The sequence below is a fragment of the Dermacentor albipictus genome, chromosome 8 (assembly GCF_038994185.2).
Source record: "Dermacentor albipictus isolate Rhodes 1998 colony chromosome 8, USDA_Dalb.pri_finalv2, whole genome shotgun sequence".
In the NCBI taxonomy this organism is placed as follows: Eukaryota; Metazoa; Arthropoda; class Arachnida; order Ixodida; family Ixodidae; genus Dermacentor; species Dermacentor albipictus.
Genome location: NC_091828.1, coordinates 128972244 through 128991365, shown reverse-complemented (window position 1 = coordinate 128991365; position 19122 = coordinate 128972244). Strand labels below are relative to the sequence as shown.

Here is a 19122-nt window from a genome sequence, read left to right as displayed (position 1 = left end):
AAGTTTATTTAATAATAGTTCATGACTGATGGAGTCGAATGCCTTACTAAAGTCAATAAATACCCCTAAAGTAAGCTGGCGGTCCTCAAAATTTTGTAAAATATATTCTTTCTGCTGAGGAAGCGCAAGCTGAGTTGATCTGTGTTTGTGATAGGCATATTGCGAGTCAAATCAAATAGAAGATGAGCTGATTCACAAATTGTTATGTCCTGCGCTGAGCCATCCCTTCCAAAGTGGTCAGTGTGGCACTTAGTAAGTTGCCTATCACTTCCTTGACTGCTTCCAAATGTATAGACCTTGGAGGCCCATGCCTGCCTGGGTGCAATTTTTGTGATCTTTCTTAGAGAACAGGGGTTAGGAAAGAAGCCAAAGCAGTACCCTGGAAAATTGAAGAAGTCATTTGCCAGGATGTGCAGATTTGAGAAAATGTTTGACTGACTTATTGTACAGTTGGTGGAGGTATGATTACTTTCTATAATTGGGAGCAGCAACAAAGGATTGATTGCGTAAGTTGCTTGTGCAATATTTGAGGTATTCTTATTGTTACAGATTTTGACAATACAGAAGGAGTGCACGTTATAAATATAGCAGCTGTTCACACTGTGTGGTAATACTGTGAGCCAGACGTAGTGGGAAAACTAGTTTGCATGTGACCTTTTTGTCTTTCTTCGTGTATAGGTAAAAGCGCTCTACAACTTGGGTCATGCTTAATGTACATTTCAGAGCCTGTTTCTTATACTGATATCATAGGTTGGCAGAACAAGCTGATCCTCATGCATAGCCACTGATATTTGTGCAGATGATGTACTCGCTCACACTCATGTGCGCTCACACTTGTCAACACTAGCTCACTTTCCTTCTCTCACCTACTTATTCTCACCAACACTCAGTCACGTTTACAGTCACTTCCATTCACACTTACTGTTACCCACTCACGCTCATACTTGCATTTGTTTTCACTCACTGGCACTCACTCACAGACATACACACGTTCACTCACACTTGTCGATAGCCGCTCTTGTTGATACATCTACTCAAACTCACCGCTACTAGCTTTCATTCGTGCTCTTGTTAAGCAGCACTCACTCCTGTTCATGGTCACATCCACTGAAACTCACCAGCACTTACTCCCATTCGTACTCACATCTTTCTTCACTCACCAAATCTCTATCTCACATTTGTGATATGAGTGTGGAGCGAGTATTCCAAACTATGCTTGATGGCCCATACAGTGACCTGATTTTTATTCTAACAGCTTCAAAAATTAATCAATGATATTTAAAAAACATATTTTGTTCATACTGCTGCTTCATTTGTGCTCACATTATGCTGCAAGATCACAGTTCTTGTTCAGCATTATTCAGCATTAGTTAGCATTATTGCTTGCCTGGTTGATACAGAAAGAAATATACTTCGTATGGGCACAAGCAGGCTGCTGCTTTAATGTGGAATGGTTTTGCTACCTGTTGGCCACCAAAGGAAACAAGAGTGTGGATAGTGGTTGCAGCATAATGACTTCACGGGCTGGAGTGCTTTGTGTTTCTAGTTCCAATAACGTGAAACCATTTTTTGATTTCCATCAAAGACAAAACAGAATTTTCGCACTAGCTGTGATCTCGTAAAGTTGCCATGCTCCCTGCTGTAACCATACTCCACATTGTTTTTGGTAGTTGTTGACAGGCTGCTAAACCAGTTCACAGCCACACAGCAGCTTTTGCTCTCGTGCTCAATGGTACTCCTTCATTTTTGTCTGACAACACGGGCAGTCAGCAATTACAAGTGCTATACCAAACGATGCAGAGCAAGAAATGTGATCTTGTAGAATAATTTGAGCGGAAACAAAGTGAAGCATTTCATTTTTGTATTGTTTGAATGCAAACTCGGGTCACCGTACATGCATGGAGGGGGGGGGGGTGCAAACTTGAAGCACTGCTTCCCTTTCTAAAGCTTACTCTTGAAGGGCTATTCTTTTTTATGAAGTCTTCATAAGCTCTGAATGCATGATGTGGTCTTCGTTGTTTCAGGATCAGCATTTACTATTACTATTCTGTGGCAGCTGCACATGCTCACATGGAAAAGGTCCTCAAGGACAAGCTTGTCCTCGAAGGGAAGGACAAACAGTTCCTTCTTGCCAGGATTACCGAAGTTGCACGCCAACGACCTTCGTCGACAGCATAGTCATGGCCACAAGTATTTGATGTGACCTGTTCACACCAAAGCTTGTTTGGTACCACCATGTTTTTCCGCACTCCAAATTGCCCTGACGCTGTTGTCACATATCTCAGCCTTGAATGCAGTGACAGCTGCAGTTAGAGAGCCTGGCAGTGCCTGTGGTGAACTCGCAGCTGAACTGCATCCTGTGCGGCAGTGGCATTTCGGAGGAAACTTTATCTTGGGATCAGCTCTCATTTTTCTATTCAGATATGATGAAACCTCCATATATTGATTACGGATATAATTAATTATTGGATATAACGATAAACAACATATTTCTTGCCAATAATAGTGTGTAGTGAACATATGCTTATAACAAATTTAAGATGTAAGAGAGTTACTTTTGTGGCAGATCCAACTTGGTTATAACGAGTTTTAATTGTACCTGTGAAACATAAAAATGCTTTCACTAGGCAACTGCCGAGCCAACTGGAATGAATTTTTTTTTGTATTTAACGAACATTAATTCTGTGAGCTGTAAAAGCGAAAATTTTGTTTACGGCCTCAATGCTTCTACAAAAATTACTGAAAATCGGTAAAAAAAAAAGCGAAGCACAATGTTTACAAATTTTTAACGTTGCACCAGAACCAGATATTGCGGTTCTATAAACTGCCTATGTTACAGCATCTGAATCGGACAAATATTATATACGAGTCTATAGCTTATGTGACAGTGCTACAAGGTTTACAGGGATTTGGTTAAACCCTGCTCACAAATTGGTGGCATATTTTAGAGGGGTGTATAATATTGTGCCAATTTTCTCTGCTTTGGATGTCTCAATGCGTGCAGTTTATAGAACTGTGATATCGTTTTTTTATTGCCGAGTTACCAAGTTTTAAACTTGATGCTTGTGTTTTTTTATAATTTTGCAATTTTCAACGACTTTCATAAAGAAATAATGACGTAAATAAAAGATCTGCTTCTTACAATCCATAGATATTTACTTTCTCCTATAAATGCAGCCAACCTCACCGAATTCGGTGCTGTGGAAGCTGAGAAAATCGATTTCCTCATTCCCATGCATTTGCATAGGAGCCCCCAGAGCTCAAGCTACCTCGTAAGCCTTCAACGATTACTTAAATTGATTGCTTACGTTATTTATCACAATTTGTTTTAGCATTGTGTTTTATGCAAGTTCCATATGGTAGACATGAGCTGCTGCAACTGTTCTTTGAGCGTGCAGCAGTGGGTGACTTGTTTACAAGAGTGCCATGCAATTAAGTCTAATCTCTATCTATAGCTCTCTGGCAGAAGTGAATCGTTTTGTACAATATGATTGAGAGCACATTGATGATTTTTGTTGTCTGCTAGGCAGATCAGCCACATTGCATCAGTAGCTGTGAACCAGCCAACTTTGTGTGGTATGTCTGTGGGAAGTTGCTTGAGCCTACTTTCCCGAATGACTGCTACATCTTTTGCGAACAGCACTTCGAAACAGTGTGTGTTCAGCATGCCTTGAGCTGGGGAAAACTTGTTCGCTGCTTAGGTGCATTCTGTGCTTAATTTTATTACACACTATAGTGTGGCCTATCTTTGGATAGTCTTACAAACTCCTTGTTTGCTTTGAGAGGTTGTGATTGTTTATTCCTTTCAAGCAACCCTATTCAAGTTTGTGCCTTAAAGGGACGCTAAAGGCAAATACCAAGTCGAGCTAAAGTGATAGAATAGTGCTCAAGAATCTCTCAGGCATCAATATTATCCTTAATATTCGAGCCTTAATATTCGAGAAATCGAGGTAAATGCAGGACTTGATTAAAGACTCCCCCAGAACATTCAAGCACTTGCCCGATGACAAAAGCATTCCTCAGTTAAATTCTGTATGTAGACCTCAACTGCTCATTGCAAAAACATCCTCGTATTGTTTTATAAGATGAAATAAAATGCTACTTGTCCCGTTCCATTTCATGTTTAGAAAAAAGAACTCATTGAAATTACCGTTGACAACGATGCTGGTGGTCGAAAGGTTTCATTTTCGCTGGACTTTGCGTCAGCCATGCTTTCGCGTTTCAGTACTTACCTGATTGTGTAGTGCTGCGCTGGTTTTGCTGGCTTGCGAAAACTGCAAGTAGCAGAGGATTCAACTTCCATGTGATGTCGCGGGATGCCCCAACGGTCTACGCCACTTGACCAAAAAGCAGTTGCAGCGGCAAATCCACTGCTCTGTCTTGGCTCGGTGCCGCCGTCTGTTGGGCGTCGTTTTACTCACCAATGGCAGCAAAAGGTGGGGGTGACGTATGCAATGTCGCCACTCCCTCGGTCATCTGGTGGGAGATTTGAATTTCGAAAAAGGTATTCGGACTCTTCAGATTCAATTTTCTTGTAAACTAAGTCTTTTCTTTGCACAGAACAAGCATTCTGAGGTTTCTGGAAAGGTATTTAAACAGTCCACATCGACTTGGTATTTGTCTTTAGTGTCCCTTTAACACGGAAGACTGTGATATGGAATATTTAAAGGTATATATTTTGACCCACTAGGGGCTACAAACTCCTTAAAACCCAAGAGGCAACAGGAAGCCTACACTTGCTGCTGACCAGATATTTGGGAAAGATGCTATTCATGTGAATTGATTGCGTGACACCCAGAACACCCAAGGTGCAGTAGTTTTTGTACAACTTGGAGTTACAAGCTTAACTATATGTTAGCCACTGCACATCTTAACCATGGCCAAGTCACTTCATGTGACCAGTTGGGTCCCATTTTCATTATCAAATTTTCCCCACTTGCTTGGAATGTGTGTCACTTTTATTTATTGTTAGATTCATTGGCTACAAATTGCTTGCACTCTTCAGGATTAATCTTTCCTGCATGAAGAAGTCTCGATTCTTAAGGGCCACACAGTTACCGCCTAGAAATGGTGCTTTTTCTTGTGTGTTTCCTTAGGTGATCGTATATTTCCTGCCAAGAAGCTGATTTTTGCTGGTGGACTGTAGTCCATGTGCCCAAATGTGGGCACATGGCTCTTAATAAGGACACTCTTGTCACAATATTTTCTGCACATTCTAAGGTTGCGTTGACTCCTAGCTAGGGTTACTGTTCTTAGCATATTCTGTTTTTAAATTGCTGATCTTGCAGTGGAAAGAAGACATTTTGTATTGTATATGCTGTTTTATATTTGAATGCAAGTTTTTGTGCTTGTTTGTATTAAATAAAGCATGGTTAATGTCAGAAAGGACATTTTTAAAGAACAATTTGTTTATGTGATCGTATTTTGCCACTTTGGTGCACTTGCTTGCTACAGTGGCCCAGCAGGTATGGTATTCTATTGCTGGGCACATGTGGATTTGATTTCTGGTCACTACATGTTCATTCCAGTTTATGTGGGATGTGAAAAAACCTTTGTACTTTATATTTGGATGCATGCTGAACACTAAAGGCAATCTAATTGGTGTCACTAACACCTCTTATGGCTTTTAAGATATGAAACTATATTATTAATCAACTTCCATTTATTCGACCTTGACGAGACAGAGTAACTGATTGAACTATCTGGAAAGTCAAACTAAAGTTAGAAAATAAACAGAAAAAAAAATAATCGTGCCAACACACACCGCTATAGCAGTGTGTTGGCACGGTTTTCTTCTGTTTTTTTCTCCAATCTATAGCGGTGTGTCGTTTTTTTTCATTTCTTTTGCTACTTTTAATTTGACTTCTACTTTACTTGGCAATATTTTCAATGTCATAAGTGTCAGTCTGAGGCAGTTCTGAGCCATTAAATTGCATGCCATCTGTGTGGTGCATTGCGTTTGATGTTCTACACTTGGAATGACTAAAGCCATGGTGAATGGACAATGGCCCACGCCTAGTTGACTAAAGGCTTTATTCTGACACGCATGGTGGCTGCATGGCCGCCATTATCAGCCATGTTTACCTCCGTCTGGCTGTCGAGAGGTCATGGGATTTAAATTTTGTGCTTTGAAGCAAAAGTTTTGCGTTTTCAAGATGACAAGATGTGACATGAAGCTGCAGACTATTTTGAATGAGTTTTTTCTAGTGCTTGGCAACTATAGAGCAATGTTAGCGCTTGTCACCAGGTCTGGCCATTTTCAGCTCACAAGTGCAGAGCATACAATGCGTGCTAATGATCGTGTTTGAAAAGAATTACATCGCTACGTGCCGCGGAAAGGTCTGAAATTTCAACCCGAACGCTGTTTTCCCTTTCCCTCGGGATGACGACACTCCAAGACGGACGGTGACGTACTCGTGTCCCTGCGCCTACGTACTCGTATCCGCAGTGTGACGTCGCTAGTGGTGACACGTGACTTCAAGAATTTTCAAGGTAACATCTGTTATTTGTGTGATCTGTTGCTTGAATTGACGAATTGAAGTTTAGAGAAATAATCAAACACAAACGGAAGGTCTGCATGATTTTTGTTTTACTTCGCACCGAGGCAAGAGATGTACTTCCGTTTCGTCTACTTGTTCCCACGGTCGTGCAGTCATGTGGGCAGGTACCGAAATTAACTGCCATTTTCTACCGTGTTCCAGCGCGTGATCATGCTATGCGATCCGCTTGTTCTGCCTCAGTATTCGTGTAGCACTGAATTGCACTGCTAGTCATGTGTCCTTGTGCACAGCGCGCAAAATCATGCGCTGCACGAAACTAGCCGTCACAACAGCCCACGCGAAACGCCGTCAGCGGAAATGTGCAGCGCCGGAAAAAAATTAAAATAAAGGAAGGCGGAGCCCGTGACGTATGCGTCACGTGGCCCTCAAGGTCCGGTATGGGACGACGCAAGGAAGGAATTTCGCTTGCGGAGGTTAGACAGGCCGAGTGGAGAGTGCGTCTCACTATGCAGTGGAGCTTGCCTCCTGAAATCATAGGTTTGCGGCACTGAAATATTTCTGTCTCTCGTACTGAAAAAATTTTGCGCCAAAAAACAACACACAAGAAAGACGACGACAAGAAAGTCGTCGTCTTTCTTGTTTGTGTTGTTTTTTGGAGCAAAATCTTTTCAGTATGCAAGATCACCAACTAGCCCAGCAGTTAATTCTTCTAAAGTATATCTCTGTCTCGGCTATTAATGAACCAACTTAAAAATTTTTGTGCGGCAAAACGCTCCCTAGAGGACACGCAACAACTTTCGGCATATAACCAAAATTTGCTATGGGGCCTGGTGAGGGGCCCTTTAAAAGGATGTGAACGGTAGCACCCAGAAGCCCGTGCAATGAATCTGCAATTTTGCGAAAGTGTGGCGGCAGTCCAAGATGGCCGTTATGTCAACTGATTGATTTGCTGAAGAAAGTTCGGTTCATCCTACTCCTCGCGAGGATTGTGAGGCGTAGGTTGTGAGCAGCGTCACAGTAAGGACTGTTTCGTAAAGGTCAGTTTGATGCTGCGCGACGTTGCACTGGGCCGCCATTACAATAATTTTTTACTCGTTAAATTTCGCCATGCGAAGTATGATGAGCAGTCATATGCATCGGCAGCCGAATGCATGTGTATCGATCGTGGCATTTTCCCCGTCGTTCGGGGCCACGAAAAACTTTTGTTCATAGTTAGTGCTTATTGCATTTGCATCGCTCTCGTGCGGTGTTGGAATTTTTGTTTTGGCCATTATTATTATTATTTTTAAACAGGTTTAAAATAATATTGGTTGAACATTGCAAATCATTTGTGACTTTTTGCACTTTTTATAGTTGTAATCATATTCCAATAAAGATTAATGACTTTTCACGTAATCGGAGGTTGACTACTGCGTTTTATTTTAATTTATAAAAGAAATGTACGCAAGGCGGCACCTTAAAGTTTGATCTATTTATCACAATGTATATTAAAAAGGATGACCTGTGCCCTAATAAGATGGTGGCACAGCCGCTGGATGGTGATGGTGATGACGGCCGTGATGGTGGTAAGGGATCAGATAAAAGGACACCTTCCTCCTCAGCGAAGGCAAACAAAGTGTTAATTCTTCGGGTGGCGTCTCCTTGCTATTCACGCGCTGCGATTAAGCAGCTGACTTATTCCTTTCCTCGAAGACATGCATCCTGAAGAATGAAGCAGACGACGGAAGCGATCGAAAGACTATTTCAAAGGTGTAATCGTACACTTTGAGCTAGTTTATTTTTACTGAAGAGGAAAACTGTTTTGCATTATCAAGAACGCTGGGCTCATTGCCTTCATTTCAGTTTCTCAGGCAGAACGTCAAGTTGCGAAACGTTACGCAAGCAAATCGCAGAATTTTTTCCCCCCTGCACTTAGTGTAGACGAGTGTATAGTTTGGGGCAGAGGCTATGACGTGTGCTGCCCTTGGCTTACCTGTAGCTAATCGGAGCAGACTGCCCGTGGTCTTCTGCATCAGCAGACGAAAAGGGCCTGACTTCGCATTTACTGGCTACGTATATGACCTTAATTAACTGAGCACTAAAAGCTAATTTGCTAGTTCCAGCAACAAATCTAGACAAACTGCGGCTATATGCATCGCGGATGCGCAGCGCACCAAGGTAGTTAACTTCTCTATGCAGCGCGAAGTCTGAAAGAGCCTGCACCATCCTTGTAAGAAAATTTTAACGTGGAGGATCAGCTCACCTTCCTCTCAGTCACACCATCACCTCGCTGCCGTCCCTGCAGCAAACCACTATCGTCGCCGTATCAGTACAGAGCCTCTATAGTATCAGCGCTGACAGTCGCAGACAAAATGGCGCAACGCGTTTACAACGCCAGCGTGTTTGTCTGTATAAGCTTTTATGTTACACTTCTGCTATAAAAGGGGCTTCGTGTAGGTGGGTGGAGCTACTGTTTCTGCACCGACTGAAAAAAAAAAACAACAAAAAAACAAGACGAGCTTTTACACTATCTACAGTCGGGTAGCCAGATACACTCGCGTATTCAGTGTAGGTAAAAGAACAGACCTACTCTATATTGCTCGCCAAGGGACTTGGCGAGCCATATAGAGTAGGTCCGTGGGAGTCGTATATCAGATACCTCTCACATGTGGAAAGAAGTACATCGGACAAACCGGCCGTTGTATTACCGACCGATTAACGGAACATAATCGGGATTTAAAAAATGGCACTGGTTCTCATCTACCGCATCATTGTAGAGCCTGCGGAGAAGAAAGGAAGGTTAAGTGTGTGTCAAGGCCGAAAGAAGCAAAGGTTTTAAACAGAAGGACCAGACAGCCCGTGAACTGTTGGAGGCCTACTACATTGAAAGAAACTGTATCGATTGTGTTAGCGCCCCATCCATCTCCATTTATAAGAATGAAACTGCTTTTTTAGATACACGGGCGTGAGATACGTGTGTACCTCACCTATCTTTATCCGCTTTTTGTAAAAGCCTCGTGCGCATGTGTGGTTCTTGCTACCCATCTTTATTTGTCCTTATATTCATTCGCATACGCGGTGAATAAACAGTTGGAAGTTGCGCCTGTCCCTTCTCGCTTGCTCTGTGTTGTGTTTTTTCGGCGCTATAACCCTCTTCTGGAAACATGCACCAACTAGCCCCCCAACAAGTATTACTCAGTTACTTTAACAAATCGGGACCATAAGCACCATTTTGTACGCGTCGCGCCTGCGTTACAGTGGCTAGAATTGTACCTGCGTCACGCCCAAGGAGGTTTTAAAAAAATGAAATTGTTTTTGAACCTCCTTCGTCGTGCACACCTCGAAGAAAATGGGGGAATGTCCAGACTAGAGACTAAATTGGCAGTTCGTCATGCGACGCAAAACTGCAGCATTCCGAAAATGTGGCGTGGCTGTTTCCGCGGTAACCACGCGTACACGCCGGCGTCAGTTTACTGATTGTAAAAAAAATATCACCGTCCAAGCACTTCGTACAGGTAGTTAACCAGCGAAGCTGAAACGTGCAGCCCCGGTATTTATCACTGGGTTGATCCCGACGGTTCATTAAACGGCGGCTTGGTAGGCTGCTGGATCCTCGGTACGCAGTTGCTGCTTGCGCTCGGCTGCACAAGCCTGTTCTTGTGCCCGGGCTGCACCATCGGCACGGCGTAGACGAGCTCGTTCACCGTTCTGCTCGCGGCGTTGCTGATCGAAAGCTGCCTACTCCTCAGGAGTACGTATGACACGTGGCCTACCCATTTCAGAACCAGAGATGAACTGCAGCGCGCGCGCTCCGCTGCGACGGAGAGCAACGACGCCACTACTGGCGCAGCCAATCGCGCGCCTCTCTCTGGCCCTTTTATTCGCGCATGAGCGTTAGGTTGCGCCGGAAGAGTTTTCGGCGTACATGAGACCGACAGACGGACGGGCAAATCGGCTAGCCATTTCCAGCTTCAGTGTAAAAGTTACTTATTTCTGGACAAAACGCTCTCGAGTTTTTCAATATATTCCCTCTCCCGTCTGGCGAGGGGATTTACGCAGAGGTGCCCAGGTCTGTCACTGCCACATATTGGCGTGCGCGTCAAGATGGTTGAGGAAGGCGCTGCATGGGCCCTTGAATAAAACGGGGCCCTGCAAGTTTCAAGAATCTCACTGTATCCGCACCGGCTCGTGAACCCTCTACTTTTTCTCCCTGTAAGACTTTTGTTCCCTCTCGGTAGTAGCTCCCCCTTCTGGCCTTTGCTCACCTGTCAGCCCCTTTCCGTCAGACGCGAACTGATGCCGGCGCGTACGTTTGCCAGCACGTACTTAGCAAGTGGAATATCTAATCTTTTGAATGAGGATTTTGGAATGAAAGCGGAGCACGTCGGGTCGCCAGCTTATGTAAAAACTTGAAGAAGACTTATGACTTCTACCGCGTGTGATAAACCTGGATTATGTCGCCATGTTGGCATGATAATGACGACAACACTGGCTCTGACAGTAGGCTGTTGCAGTCGCCACGAACGCAGTTTTCGTTTCATTTCCAGCTGTAACGCGCAATTTTCTACGAGACGTTCATTTGAGGGATCGCCAGCCGTTTGTGCGCGGGCGCGATTAAAAGCAGGCACGAGAGAGAAAATCTGGGGGCTTTTCCTCCTTGAGTATGTGATTGCCTACGCACTTCGGCTTCTTGGCGCGTGTTGTTAGCATTTGTCCCTATGGAGAACCAGCGCTGGATAGGCGGCGCGTCAAAAAGAGTGCGTTGCACGCCGCCCTGGTGACGAAACGCGGCATATTCCAGCCGCTCGACCAGACGACACACAGTTCGTATGTTTCCGTTTTCGCGCCGCTTCAAGTAGACACTTTTCGGTTAAAGCCAGGGACTTTACGTGAAAACTCCAGCTTTTCTCTCTCACGCCCGCTCTTACTCGCGCCTGCGCACAAACGGCTGGCGATCCCTCAAATGAACGTCTCGTCATTTTTCTGACCAATTTTCTTGGAAAAGTGTCCGTTAAAGTCGGGTCACTGCATATAAATTATTTATTGTGAGCTATTGTTTTCACATGAAGCTGCCAAGGATAGTCCGTAAATTGGGTGTTTTCAGCAGGAGATCGCATGTTTTTGATGCATTCACAGCGCCGCCAAGACGGACCATTGGGGTCAGGCGCGTGCATGTTCACGGAAAGTTTAGCGATCGAAATAATGAGTCTTTGGGCCTTGGGATTTTCAACAATGTGTATAAAAGTATCTACGGCCTAAATAAAAGAAATCGCTTGCGAAAGTCACTAGACTTTAACATTTAATTTCAAATGCAACAAACCTAATCAAATTCGGTGCAGTGATTGCCGAGAAAAACAGATTCTCCTTGTCCATGCATTTAGATAGGAGCCCCCGGGCTGAAGCTTGCTCTTAATGTTCTCAACAGTGGCCATCGATACATCGGCCATTGCAGCTTCTTACATGATAAAGGGAAGCCTTAAGTCGCTTGTGCCGCTCTACAAGTAATTAAGTCAGTAAATATCGCTGCTGACACTCTAGCAGTAAGGAAGTACAGCGTCCAGCGAAGCGTAGCTTCGAGCCAGTTCATTATGCAGTATGATATACCAGTAAACTTTATAGGTCAATACGTTCTTGTTTACCATAGAGTGAGGGTTATTTGCTGCCTGTACCTCGTGTGAGCATGAAATGAAACGAAGAGTGTGGGGGGCGCTCGATCATAGATCATTGCTCGCACGCACAGCATGCGATAAAGCGCTGAGGAAAGAAGAAACAAAGACAACTTGCTAACGTTTGATTCCTTTATTTTCTCGACAACGTCATCAAAAAATAACGAAGCGATGAGTGCTTATGTACATATTACAAAGATTTCTGTATTGGTGCATGTCTTGGTTCGGACATAGTTCTCAACTTCTGCATACAGTCTTGATTGAATGAAACCTAGATTAGACGGAGTGTTACCGGTATGAGTGGAGGCGCCGGCGACGGAGAGATCTGCAGCCAGCCGCAGGGCGCCCGATTCTGCCGCCTCGCTCGAGGTCGTGCTGAGGTCGGGACTTGTACGTGGTTGCTAGAGGTTCTCTACACTAACACGAGCAAGTGGTCTTGCTGCGCATAGTAGTCGTGCGCCGAATAAAGTTGGTCGCAGAACAGACGCTGCTAATTTTGTTTGAAGGCGTCATTTGTTGTTGAAGGCATTTTTTGTTTGAAGGCGTCATTTTGTCCCATTATCGACTGAATCCTTCACGCGCTCCGAAAGCATTATTGTACCTTCGCGCTCGCTGACTTGCGGGAAAGCAATTTCTTTTTATTATTCATTATATTTAGTGGCGTTGTCAACTTACCAGCTGAGGCCCTTTATATCCGCGCTCCTCGAAGGGTGCCTGCGCTAGTGTTGAATATTTTGGGTCGCTCTACACAACTCACTATATTATCGTCGCGCAAGTGTATGCTTCGGAGACCCCTTTTACATCACATTGCAAATTGGTATCAGCTTTTGAGGACACCAATTTGATCTAGAGCGTTGTGTCGTCACAGACGACAAATATCACCCGTGAATTGCGTTTCGAACAACCGCGAAACGACGTGAGAAGAGCAGCATCGACATGTCAAACCATCATATATTTAACTTGGTAGTTGGGCAGAAAAAAAGAAAACAAAAAGTTTTTACGATTACAAGCATGAAGAGACGTAAATTTGTCGACGTCCATTGATATGTTCCTTTCATCCGTCTAACTCTGGTACGACGTGCCTATTGGTTACACGAACTGATCAGGGTCTCGGGAGGAAAATCTTTCGTCACGACGCAGACGATAAAATAACGAGGCGTCGAGTAAAGCCGCGTTCGCTTTCACTTCGAGATGATTTGGGCCCAACACTTTCTAACGCATAACTATAGCAGTCAGGTGGCAGTTAACTTCATGACGACGTGTGGTGTTTTATGGCGTAAGGGCCGCTTATGGCCAAAGAGCGCAATGGCGCAGTTAACTTCATCAGCCGCGGCTTCGTATGAAGGTCTCTCCGTCGCCGGGCGTGTCGGCTTTCTCGGCAGGTCGCACAATTGGTTGCGCAGATTGATATGGTGCGCGTTATAACTGTACACTGGTGATGGAACGGGTCGGGTGGTGTTGCCTATTGTATGTATGTATATATGTATATGTATAAAACCTCTCAGAAAGTATAGAATGTATGAGGCAAGGCACGTATGAGATGACGCGCGTGTGACGACAGTGCGCCAGGCTTGGGCGATTATATAACAGGTTGCGTGGGGCGCTCCGTTGAAATCGTGCATGCCGTTTACCGAGTTGGTTGTTAACGTGCGTGCGCAAGCCTACGTGCGGGCAGATATGCGCGTCGTGTAAATCCTCACTTTAGTGGATCTTGTACATCTGCTACGAGTCGTCGGCGTCCTGATTTCCCACCTCGTTCCCGGAAGCTTCCCGAACGTGTTATACGTCGGCCTAAATTGGCCGCTTTTGCCTCATGTAGTTGAACGTAGCGTCACGTTAGACGTTGCAAAAAGGCTTTGAGAAAATTGTGTGGCTTAACCTTCTGAAGCTCGGTACAATTTACTTGTTTGGGAGGCTGAAACGCGCGCAGTCGCGTTTGACGTTAGATCGAAGCAACGACGAGCACTCCCCAAAGCTAAATTTTGGCTATACGAGAGACGTTGTTGCAAGGGAGCTGCAGATTAATTTTTTTACCGCCTGGACTCCTTTCAGGTGCGTCGAGGTGCACAGAGGCTTTGTATATGTGCGCATCTAACCGCATAGCAACGAGCCTTACCTCGTTCTCAGCCGTATGCAACTTCGTAGCGACCGATTCACTGCGTGACAACGCGACGCTGCGTTGGTGGTCCCCGAATACGCTGTGTAGCACCATAACACGTATAATACGAGAACGCAAAGTTGTTGCTAACCTTTGTTCACGTCGTGTTTTTTTTTAAATTATGCCTACATTACCTTCTGTTTGCAAGGCGTGAAGCGAAAGAGCCGGAAGAGCTGCCGCGGGTTTCTCCCTGTCTGGAGATGCCCTCGCTTCGCTGCGGTTGGTCCCTTGCAGTTAACCAAAGTGAGGATTTACGCCACGCGAAAGGGCAAGTCAAATGGGCGCTGTGCAAGCTGCGTGCGTGGAACAAGACGTTGGGAAGATCGTTTCACCGCGTCACGTAAGACACTAGTTTCTTCTTTTTTCGTGGTCTTTTTGTGGTATTTCTCGTGGTTCATATTAGAGTGACGCTTCTGTTACGCGCTTTTCGTATTTCTATAAATTATTCAAATAAAATACGCTGCTGAGAAGGCTTTTGAAAACTAAAGAAAGCGTTCCAAATGTTAAAATGCATTCCGAAAATAAGATCAATCAATCAATCAATCAATCAATCAATCAATCAATCAATCAATCAATCAATCAATCAATCAATCAATCAATCAATCAATGTAAGCCTTGCTAGGAGGAAAGCAAAAGTTGCACAATCGTCCCAAGGTGTTGCTCCTTTGAATCAAGCATTTACTTTTTTCGTGTGGAGGAACGGAACCAAGCCTGCATCATCCCTTGCCTGTACAGTGGCGCTACCTGCAGACGTCGCTGTCTACTCTGTGCTGCTGAATATAAGTAGGAATAAAATTGCGAACTACTGGGAAGTTATAAAGGATCAATATGCATATTAGCGTGGACCTTGTAAGCACGAGAACTGTAAAATTGGACTGTGCTATAGGTGGTGCATTTGCGGAGCGCAGGCTATATTGCTGTAGGCTAAGTTGTGTGCATGATGTCGAAAACTGCGTGCACCTTGAAGAGTGATCGTAAGTGAAAGGTGGGCACTATGGTGGTCGGAAATTGCGTATACACTTGCTCTATGAATGCACAGTGTTTGGCCCGCTGTAACACACGTGACTCGTGCAGTTTCATGGGTTGTTGCGAACATAGGCGAACTTTATGTTCCAAGCGCAATGTGTCTTGCTAATGGCAACAAGCAAACGCTGAATGTCCACCGGCTTTCGCGAATTGCAGGCTCGTTTACACGGTTGCGCTCGCGTTCGCCGTGCCACAACGTACACAACACGTAATTGGAGCACATTAAGCGCCATCTATGTTTGGTATTTTTATTTCACAGCAGGCCCTGCAAAGTAAGCTCTTTATAGAGTTGTAGCTTGTCCGCAAATGTATAAGCTCTTACGGAATACCGGATTACCGGAGACGGGGACATCAGTAGTAATGTTAGTAGCGAGATCTTGTGACGCTTTGTCTAATTACGAGTTAGACACTTTTCTGTGTTATGTACGTGAGTTATCTTATGTACGTTATTTACGTGTTAAGGAAAATTAAAATGAACTGCATGTTGACAACAGTGTTGTACACGTTCCTCTAAAACAGGAACGAAAGATCGTTCTTCGTTCCTTCCCAATATTGTAAGTTCCCGTTACAGGTTCCTTTAATGCGATAGGAATGCGTTCCAGTTACACTTCGAACATTGGAACGTGTCGTTACATTAAGCTACATTCGATTTTTTAAATTAAGGTATAGGGTCGTATAATCCCGAGGCGAAATAAAGTGAGCAATTTAAACTTCACATCGAACTACGTATATTATACGAATTTGAACATCGCCGGCAGCAGATTATCTGGAGATAAAAGAATCCAAAGAAACGCTCCTAGACAATCTTTTTCAGGGAGCACATGTTTTCAGGGAAAAAAGATGTCCAGAATACATATTCGCAACTTAGCAAAGTCCCTTGTTTGAACTCAGCAACAGTTACATCTCGATGTCGGTGTCCGCCCTGCATGATGTGCTGCGTACGTGCGTGCGTCCGTTCAATGCCATGGAACGTTTACAGAAGGAACGCCGTTCCCTCTGTCGTTCCTTCGTAAACCAAACGAGTTACAGTTATAGTTCCACCTACCCTTAACGGAACGGTGGCGTTCCTCCGTTCCTCCCAAAAGGAATTATTTCCAGGAACGATGAGCAAAACGAGAACAAGGTCAAAGCAGGAGCCAACGTTTCGACAAGTGGACTTGTCTAGACAAGCCCACTTGTCGAAACGTAGGCTCCTGCCTTCACCTTGTCCTTGTTTTCCTCATCGTCTTGAATTTCCATCTCCCGCCTTCCCCGTGTAGTTCCAGGAACGCCGTTCCGTACAACACTGGTCGACAATTACGTTGTTGCCGACGCTTTACAATAGCAGAAAAGTTGAATGTGGTTAATTGTTGCCATAATAGTTTTCCCCTTTCTGGTTAAACTCTACGCCAATCCGGCTGGTCACATTTACGGCAACGGTAACTCGGTACTCAACAAAGAGCAAAACGTTTTGGGACAAGCTAAAACTTCCTATTGAAACATCTTTCTTTATCTTTTTTTTCAAACAACACGTGAGCCCCTTTGTGCTGCTTTGGTGCCGCTTTTGCTGGTTTCGCACTTGTGTTTGCGACTGCAGCTCCTCAACGAATCGAGGCCCACGAAACAGCACGAACTCCGTGCGGGCGAGCCGCACACCGCGTCCTCGCTGTAGAAAGGCGGATATTATAGCGACGAGGAAAGTGCGGACAGGCGCTGCGCACAGCAGGCGTTGTCCCATTATTAAATGTACAGCTGAATGAATGAATGAACGAATGAATGAATGAACAGCTCGCCTCAAAGGCGAAACAATACTGCAGCATCGCTGGTCTGTTTTGTTCGAAATGCGCTCTCTGTGAGAGCACCGCGGTTTCTACATCTACGGCACGTTTTCGGCAACGAGTAAACTGATTTCCCGGTTGCATATGCAGCGCGCATCTCTGACTGTGGCTTCTATTGTGCCTGCAGCAACTTCCTCACTCGTGCCATTTGCGATTCAAAACCTGCACACCTCCTTTTGACCGACTGTGGCATGACAGCGCTCAACGCAAATGTATTGCTTTGCTGATGACTACACTGCACGCGATCGGCACACTTCTGTTGTCTGCTTTTATCATATTTCTCTACAGCGACCTTAACTTCAATCATATATTTCAACGTTCTTTTTTAGTAATCTTCGCTTTCCTAATTCAAAGGCCGTTGATTCGCGTATGTATCTCGCCGAGCTCGGATAGGTGATTTGTTTTGCATATTGCAATCTAATCCTTACACAGAAAGCTTTAAAAACTGTTGAACGGAGGTCTGTTCCACAGCTTAGGAGGCTTCCTACATTAGCGTATTCTAGATTTTCACCTTAGAGCTCGAGACCACAACCGCTGTAACGAATTTTCTAATGGCGCTAACGCAAGAAGCTCGAAGGACGTTCAAATCACGAGCCATCTACTTCTAGCCAAAATTTACAGATAATTTTTATGCTCGTTGAACCGCAATGTACAGGGTATCCCAGCTATAATTTCAGCCAAGATTTTAAAGATATGTGCCGATAGGCCGTATGAGACGAAACCAAAACCATGTTGGACTCTCTGTGGTGCAATTCGTATTTTTCTATGCTGAGAAAGTTGCAGAACGAATTTTGCACATCTCACACAGATCCAGAATTTAATATTCGCTAAGCTGAATAATTCTCCGTTATTGACAAGAATGTAAAAAAAAAAGAGAGAATTCTACTTTCACCATAGAGAGGCCCTCAACATGCATATAGTTATGTCCCCTAGCGCAGCGACGTACATTTAAAACCTTTGTTGGAGCTTGCTGGGACACCCTGTGTGTATTCAGCTCTGGCATACAATGTACTCCCATATAATAATCGCTGCATGCACTGGGAGTGGCCTTCGCTAGCGCATCTTTTAGATCGGAGCTGCCTCAACCGTTCACCGTAAGAAATTTTGGTCCACATAAAGCGTGCTGTTTTTTTTTAAACGTGAAGCTTGCAGTGCAGTCTGTTTCGCATATGGCTGTGATGGAAGGGCTCATTGTGACGACGCACAAACTAACAGCGATCACAGCACCTTTTCGTTATCGTCGTACTAGTTACGATGCACTCACTCGCGCCGCTTTGTGTGGGGATTTGTCCTGCGGGCTATTTGCGGCAAGTTCGAGCGGTGTTGAAGTGAGGTTGTGACGAATTTATCGCGGCGATAACCGCCACTGGCGCCAGAAAAAAACTCCCCCGTTTCGTGGTCCCTTCAGTTATAACTTCCGTAGGAAACGTGGGATAAAAAACATTTTTTCATGAACAGAGATTACAACTCCATTTAAGACGTTGCGAATTATTTGAGTCCAATGGATTAAGACGCGCTGAATGTCGAAATTGAAAACACATTTTGTGTGTGCACGTGTGTTTCAGGTTGATTTCACCGAGAAAATTTGACCGAGCCCCCTCTTATGATGTGCGGAGGCTTCAGAATTATGTTGCTATCGACCCTGAGAACTAAGGGCGAATGCACGCGGAATTGCGTATAACGTCCAACACGAAAGGACAAGCGCCTTCATAACAATATTATCGCCACGCGGACATTTCAGAGGCAATGAGAGCCACTGTTCTGTTGACTATAAGTAATCTCAGAACCTGACAGAGATCAGTAATCGTGTCAGAGGTTGCAGTGTCTCTTGTGTCGTACGAGTGCATAGAACGCGCCCTTTGTCTTGCTGATAACGCTTCCCTTTGTGTCAGACGCTGCAACCGCTATAATCGTGTCATGTAGAATGTGTTTTTCTGGCGCCAACTCAGGCAGCAGCGCCCGTTACCGGTACCGAC

The 19122-nt window shown here is 44.6% G+C and overlaps 2 protein-coding genes across 4 annotated transcripts in view; both read left to right on the top strand.

Moving 5' to 3' along the window:
* The window catches only part of LOC135918970 (transmembrane channel-like protein 7), an 81673-nt gene extending 76269 nt beyond the window's left edge, over window positions 1-5404 (top strand). For all 3 annotated transcript variants that reach the window (XM_065452689.2, XM_065452688.1, XM_065452687.1), the window contains one exon: window positions 2025-5404. In XM_065452689.2, coding sequence (XP_065308761.1) covers window positions 2025-2178 — 154 coding nt within the window. In that variant the 3' untranslated portion in view covers window positions 2179-5404. The remainder of the gene's footprint in view (window positions 1-2024) is intronic.
* Window positions 5405-13884: 8480 nt separating this feature from the next.
* Window positions 13885-19122, top strand: part of LOC135918962 (uncharacterized) — a 128920-nt gene continuing 123682 nt past the window's right edge. Inside the window, exon 1 of the mRNA XM_065452679.2 lies at window positions 13885-14643. Within this exon, the coding sequence (XP_065308751.2) occupies window positions 14504-14643 (140 nt within the window). The 5' untranslated portion in view covers window positions 13885-14503. The remainder of the gene's footprint in view (window positions 14644-19122) is intronic.